General features: G+C 37.0%; 1 protein-coding gene across 8 annotated transcripts in view; it reads left to right on the plus strand.

Moving 5' to 3' along the window:
* Axdnd1 (axonemal dynein light chain domain containing 1) overlaps positions 1-6,969 on the plus strand; it is a 141,881-nt gene that overhangs the window by 49,631 nt on the left and 85,281 nt on the right. For all 8 annotated transcript variants that reach the window (XM_013521187.1, XM_005374958.2, XM_005374956.2 and 5 more), the window contains 2 exons: positions 4,450-4,590; positions 5,414-5,518. In XM_013521187.1, coding sequence (XP_013376641.1) covers positions 4,450-4,590; positions 5,414-5,518 — 246 coding nt within the window. The remainder of the gene's footprint in view (positions 1-4,449; positions 4,591-5,413; positions 5,519-6,969) is intronic.

Below are 6,969 nucleotides of genomic sequence, written 5' to 3' on the forward strand. Positions count from 1 at the left end.
TATAATTTTATAATCCTGGAACTAGTTTTTGTATAGTTTTATATAATGTACAAAATTTATTTTGTATTTATGTACATATATTTTATTTTAAAATTTATAGTTAACCTTTCCTCCCAGTCTGTTATTTGCCTATTCATTTTTAAGAAATGGGCTCACCAAACTCTTAAAACAATCGATAGGTTTCTTTTAGAACAGAACTGACCGGACGGTGGAGTTCTCCCACACCGCCTTCCTCCATACTCTTTTCTTCCTTACTAATGTCTTAGACTAGCATATGTACTACAGTTAAAAACGCTAGACTAATACATTACTATTAACTACTGTCCAAGGTTTACATTAAGATTTGCACGGATAGAGTCTTTTCAGACTGGCTCTTTCCTGTGTTTTTTGTCCACTTGCTTTCCTGCTCTGCTAGGGGCTGAACCCAGGGACTCACACATGAGGCCAGGGCTCTACCGCTGAGCTACATACCTGGTAAAGGCTGGGTGTTTGTTGTTGTTGTTTGCTGTTTGTTTGTTTGTTTCTCAACTGACTTTTAAAAATTAAAACCCTTTCTGACTGTTACTTTGTGGAATTCATGTTCTGGGCACAAAAAACAACATTAAAGCGTACTTCCCATGTGTCGTACATCTCACTAAAACAACCTGAAAGAACTGCTGATGTTAGGTCTACATAAGAAAAGACATAAGATAGAATTTAGGGAGATACAAAGTTTAAAAAATGGATTTATTTTGAGTGTTTTCAGAGTATAAAATTAGGATTAATGGGTAAGTTATTGCCAGGCAGGTTATACTTAGTATAAAGATGCTTAAATTTTTTATTATCTGAAATTTTATATTAAAGGAATACATGCAGTGTAAATGAGGAAGTACAATTATAAAACAATTATTTGTGAACAACTTTATTCTTTCACTGAGATTTAACTAAACTACTGTAAATTTTTTTTAAAAAATAAATAATTCTGTGGTGCTTAGTATATTTTCTTTTCTTTTCTTTTCTTTTCTTTTCTTTTCTTTTCTTTTTCTTTTCTTTTTTTTTTTTTGAGGCAAGGTCTCACTATGCAGTTCAGGCTGGCCTTGAACTCACTTTGTAGCCCAGGCTGGCCTCGAACTCTCAATGATCCTCCTGCCTCAGCCTCCTGTGAGTGTTGGGATTGCAGGCGTGTACCACCACACCCAGTTTATATTTTCATAAAGTTATGCAACCATCGTTACTATCAAATTCCAAAATATATTCATCATCTCCAAAAGAAATTTTGTGTCCATGAGTAATCATTCTCCGTTCTCCTTTCTCTTAGTCTCTAGAGAACACTATGTACTTTCCATCTGAATATGCCTCTTCTGGACATTTCTTTCTTTCTTTTCTTTTTTTTTTTTTTGGTACCAGGAATTGAACTCAGGACCTTATGCTTGCCAGGCAGGCACTGTGCCGCTGAGCTATATTCCCAGCGCTTGGACATTTCATATAAAGGGAATTATATAATATGTCTAGAATAATGCTTTCAAAATCCATATTCTGCCTGGCATGGTGGTACACACCTATAATCCCAGCACTCGGGAGGCTGAGGTAGGAGGATCATGGTGAGTTCCAGGTTAGCCTGGGCTACATAGTGAGTTTAAGGCCAGCCTGCACTATATAGCAAGACTCTGACTCAAAAAGAAAAAAAATCCACGTTATATCACATGTCAGTGCTTCATTCCTGTTTAAGGTCAAGTAATATTCCATTGAATGGCTGTGCAAAATGTTGTTTATACATTGGTTTGTGCTATTGGCATTTTTTTGGTTTTTATGGATAATATTTCTATGAACATTTGCATTTAATTTTTGTGTGAGCATGTTTTCCATTCTTTTTGGTGTTTACCTGGAGTGGAATGGCTGTGTTGTATAGTAACTCTATGTTTAACTTTTTGAAGAACTGCTAAACTGTTTTCCATAGGGGCTATATCAATTTACATTTAATTCTCCAGCCTTTCTCCATATCCTCACTTGTTCTTATTATTCATCTTTTTGATGTTAATAGATGTAAAGTAGTAATTCACTGTAGTTTTGGTTTTCATTATTTTAATGACTGATGATATTGAACATCTTTTTATGTGCTTACTGACTGTTGTTATTTTTTTTCTTGGAGAAATATCTTTCACTCACTTTTTTTAGTAGAACTGGGGGTCAAACTCAGGGCCTCACAAATGCTAGGCAACCACCGTACCGCTGAGGTGCACCCCCAACCCTTTTTAAGATTTTAAGACCGAGTCTCACTAGGTTGCCCAGGCTGGCCTTGAACTTGGGGAGACTCCTGCCCTCAGCCTCCAGAGTAGCTTGGTTTACTGGTGTGTGCCATCACGCCTGGTCCTTTCATCTGCTTTTAAATTGATAATCTTTTTTTTTTATTGTTGAGTTGTGTTTTTTATGTATCCTGAGCACAAGTCTCTTATCAGAGACATAGTTTGAAAATACTCTATCTCACTTTCTGAGTAGTTGTTACTGAATGTTGCTCTTTGATGTACAAAAAATTTAGAGTCTCATGAATCCAATTTTTTGGGTTTTTGTTGTTTATGCCTGTGCTTTTTGTAGCATATCTAAAAACCCTTGCCACCCCATTATTCTTTTGTTACCTGGGTCCAGAGTTTCCTTTATGGGAAAGTTTTAAAATTATAATTCACTTTCTTGGATAGGTACCATATGTATAGGTTATCTTCACATTTTTGATTGAGTTTTGATAGTTTATTGAGTTTTCCTGCATCTTTCCAGGAATTTGTCCATTTAATCTAAGTTATTGAATTTGTTGATGGAGAGCTATTCATAATATTCTTTTATTATATTATTATTATTGCTAGAATCTGTTATGATCTCTGCTGTTTCACTCCTAATATTGACAGTGTCTTTGTTCTTGTTTCATTTTCCCAAGGAACCTAGCTAAACTTTTGCCAGTGTTACTGATCCTAACAACTGGATTTTTGTTATTGACATTTATTTTGCCAACATTTTATGCATAGTTTTATGTTTTAATTCCGATAATTTTAGCGTATAAAAACCCTTAGTATCCACATCTGTTATTGGTTGTTTCTTCTGCGTCTCATTCATGATGCTTTATTCACAGTAATATTTTACAGTCTTTGCTATGGGGTTAGTATTTGAATGAACTTAACTGTAGAACCCTCAGCCATAAATAATGGGTAGTTTCCTTCTGTTTTGTTTCTTTATTTTGTTTTTGTTTTTTGAGACAGGGTCTCACTGTGTAGGCCAGGCTGGCCTTGAACTCATGGTAATCCTTGTACCTCAGGCTCCTGAGTGCTGGGATTACAGGCACACACAATCACACCTGATTCCTGTAGTTTTCTTCAGGGATCCAGGCTTCATGCAGGAGTCCTGGATTGCCCAGGTCTTCCATTTTAAAGAGGGCCCAAAGCTTAGTCTCAGTATCCCAGAGTTGATATTTTCCTGGGATAAGTTTGACCTTGGGTTTGCTTACTGAATACTACTAACAGCTCCCACTTAATAGCCTTGCTTGCTGTTTCTTGTTTGTTTGTTCTTTTTGTTTTCCATCTCTAGATACAGTACTTTTTTTCTTCTGCAAGGCCAGTAATGCTTTGAAAAATATACTCTCATACAAATATAGTTGTATTTTAATGCAGGATCTAGTAGTCTTGGAATGTGAGGGCCCCTAATCATTAGAGTATCTAGTCTCTGTATTACCAGGAGAAGAGGTCCTCAAGAAAGTATGCTTTACATTGCTACTTTCCCTGGATGTCACCTGCCAGTAGTCTTATTACTCTGGGAGGCTGGGGCTGGAGGCTCACAAGTTCAAGCCCAACCCAGACAATTTGGCAACTTAATGAGATCTTGTTTCAAAATCAAAAATAAAAAATAGGTTGGGAATGTAGCTCAGCAAGAACACTCTGGGTTCAGTTCCTAGTACCTAAAAGAAAATAATATTTTTTCCAGTGTATAAACTGCAAATTGAGCTAATAAAACTCCCTACCACTTCAAGTGTTTAAGTAAGGACAGGATGATCCTGTCAGTGGATGAGAGAATGGACTAAACAACCAGTCCAGCTCAAAGATATTACAATTATAGGACTTTAGGCTCAGGATATGTGTTAGTCAGCTTTCTGTTACTGTGACAAAATATCTGAGGAAAACAATTTAAAGGAAGAAAAGTCCATTCTGCCTCATGATTTCTGTCCAAGGTCTGCTGGATCTTTTGTTTTCGGGCCTGTGGTTAGGCAGAAGAAAGTGGTGAAGGAAAGCTACTTACCTCATGGCATCTGAGAAGAGGGCAGGAGGGGAGCGAGGGAGGCAAGTGAGAATATGAATGGAGAGAAATATGAATGAGAGGAAGAAAATATGAATGTGTGTACTCTTGCCCTAATGTTACTTTCTCTTTCACTTGTTTTTTGACTCCCCTTCCCCGCTTTATCATGGTGTCTTGTTTCCCTTGTTTCTCTTACAGAGAGCGGTATGTGCAAATGCTTGACCAAATTGCCAGGCAGATGATTGAATTCTATAAAGACCTGGTAACTCAGCGAGTGATGGATCAGCGCATTTTAGAAGAATTGTATAATTTCAAGAGTGTTATTGAGGAATTGACCAGGTAAAAACTGTGATTATCCTGAACACAACATTCAGAGTCATGTCTTTAAAGAGAGTAAAAAATATTAATGAAAAGTGGAATGGTTAGGTGTGAAGACTCTTTTGTCTTCTCTTCATGTTTAGCAAGAGAGCTACAAGAACTGGATATTATTTTTTGTTTGTTTGTTTGTTTTGGTTTTTCTTCCGGTACCAGGAATTGAACTCACGACCTTGTGCTTGCCAGGCAGGCGCTGTGCCGCTGAGCTAAATCCCCAGCCCCAAGAACTGCATATTATTGTATATAGATGCAGAGAAATAGGTTATGCAGGTTATCACAAAACTAAAGCTCTATATATGTCACCTGTAAGAAACTCTTGTTCTTTCTTCCAAGATACAGATATTTACCTTTACCAGATTTACAGAGCAGTGCCCTAATTATAGATATTAAGATTCAAATTCCAAAGAGCAGAAACATTAAATAGCAATCAAGGTTGGGTCAGGGATCATCTAACTTTGTGGTATGATGCTTAGTGGCAAGAATAGGGCGGCAGAATAAACAGACCCAAGAGTGAGCAGAGCGATGTGGGGGCCCTGTCAGTCAGCACCTGCCTGCACTCTACTCTCGCCCACGCCCCGCCATGTCTTCCTTCTGCCTTTGCTTGCCCGCTCGATTCCTTTGCCAAACTTGGCAAGATTCCACCCAGAATTACACTAGATTTCTTAATTTGGCTTATAAAGTGAAAAAACTAGGAAACGGAGATGTCTGGGTGTAAATCTGATTTCCTGGATAGAAACTTTTTAGAAGTCTCCAATTATAAATCTGAAATTTCTTTGCTTTGTTTCAGGGAACTGTGTCTGGTTCGGTCACATGATATGAAACTAACAAAGGAAGCAGAGAAAGCCCACAAGGATTTGGCACAAGCTGTTTTAGATGCTGAAAAGAATGCCAGGTGAGCGGCTTGAAATTTGTACAGCATATGCAGTGGAGGGGGAAAGCACATATCGCTTCTGCAATAATATAGAGTCTGTCAAAAATGTTTACATCAGGAAAAGAAAAACTTGTATAAATATTTTAACACTAAATTTATTGAGACATTATGAGGCTAATACAAATTACCTTTGGCCACTACAATTACAAGATCCATTAGCTTCCAGGCATTTATTAATACAGCAAACTGCTGATGTGTGTATATATATATATTTTATGGACTCTATATATGATGCCAGCTTCCTGAATTCTAACAACACATATAGCTTCTTTATCTGAATTTAGTTGATTTCTCATTCTAGGTGGAAAGAAAATAAAACCGTTTTTTCTCTGGGAGCACATGATTGTTGGTTTCAGCATTAACGCTTTTGTTGAATGAAGTTTGCAGGCTGTTGTTTTCAGGTTTCCTAGGAAAAGGTCTGCAAAGGAGTGTGCACAGCACGGACTCCAGAACCATACGCTTGCTGTGCAGCTTTGGGGCAGTCACATCACTTCTCTGGGCCTCCATTTGCCCCTATATAAAATTGAGATCTTAATATTACCTCCTTTGTAGGGTTTATGAGGATTGAAGGTATTATATAAATGACACATTTAGAATGATGCCCAGCATCTGAGGATTCAGTGACAACACAATCAGACACTTTTATCCTAGTACCTTTCTGTAAAACTTTATGTTATGAGATATTTCAACTATTCAAAACAATAAAACATTGTAACAAACACTCCTGAAACACTGACTCACTGAATGTCAGCTATTACCATGGTGCCTCAGTTCACGAACTTTTTCTTTCCATGATTCTGGTTGAAAACGAAATTGGATGAGAACCGAGTCAAATTTCCTAGCAAGTCAATGTGGAAACTGACCACTGAACTTGGTTTGGTTGTTTTCCAGTTTGGTTTGTGACCAGAATCAGAGCAAGAATAAGGTTTGTGAACCAAGGTACCACTGTCTTTTATATTTGCTTCAATACTATTTTTTAGGAAACAATTTTATAGAAGCATTTGAAATTTTTAAAAATTGCCTTTTTTAGCTGGGCGTGATGGCGCACGCCTATAATCCAGCACTCGGGAGGCTGACGCGAGGCCAGCCTGGGCTACAAGGTGAGCTCAAGGCCAGCCTGAACTGCATAGCGAGACCCTGTCTCAAAAAAATAAAATCTCTTTCCATTATCTTCCTTCTCTCTACAGAGTTAATTACTTTAACTTTCCTGTTCACATTTTTATATTTTACTACATATGTATATATCAAAAACAATATAGTATATTGTTTCATATATTTTCAAAATTTAGTTTTATCAACCAAAATTATGCTTTTGTGATTTGTCCATTTGATACATATAGAATAAATTATTTTTATTGCTAATTAAAATTAAATTACAGTCATCCCTTGCTATATCACAGTTCACTTATTGC

This window comes from Chinchilla lanigera, unplaced genomic scaffold (assembly GCF_000276665.1).
Source record: "Chinchilla lanigera isolate Chin_1 unplaced genomic scaffold, ChiLan1.0 scaffold00005, whole genome shotgun sequence".
Taxonomy (NCBI): Eukaryota; Metazoa; Chordata; class Mammalia; order Rodentia; family Chinchillidae; genus Chinchilla; species Chinchilla lanigera.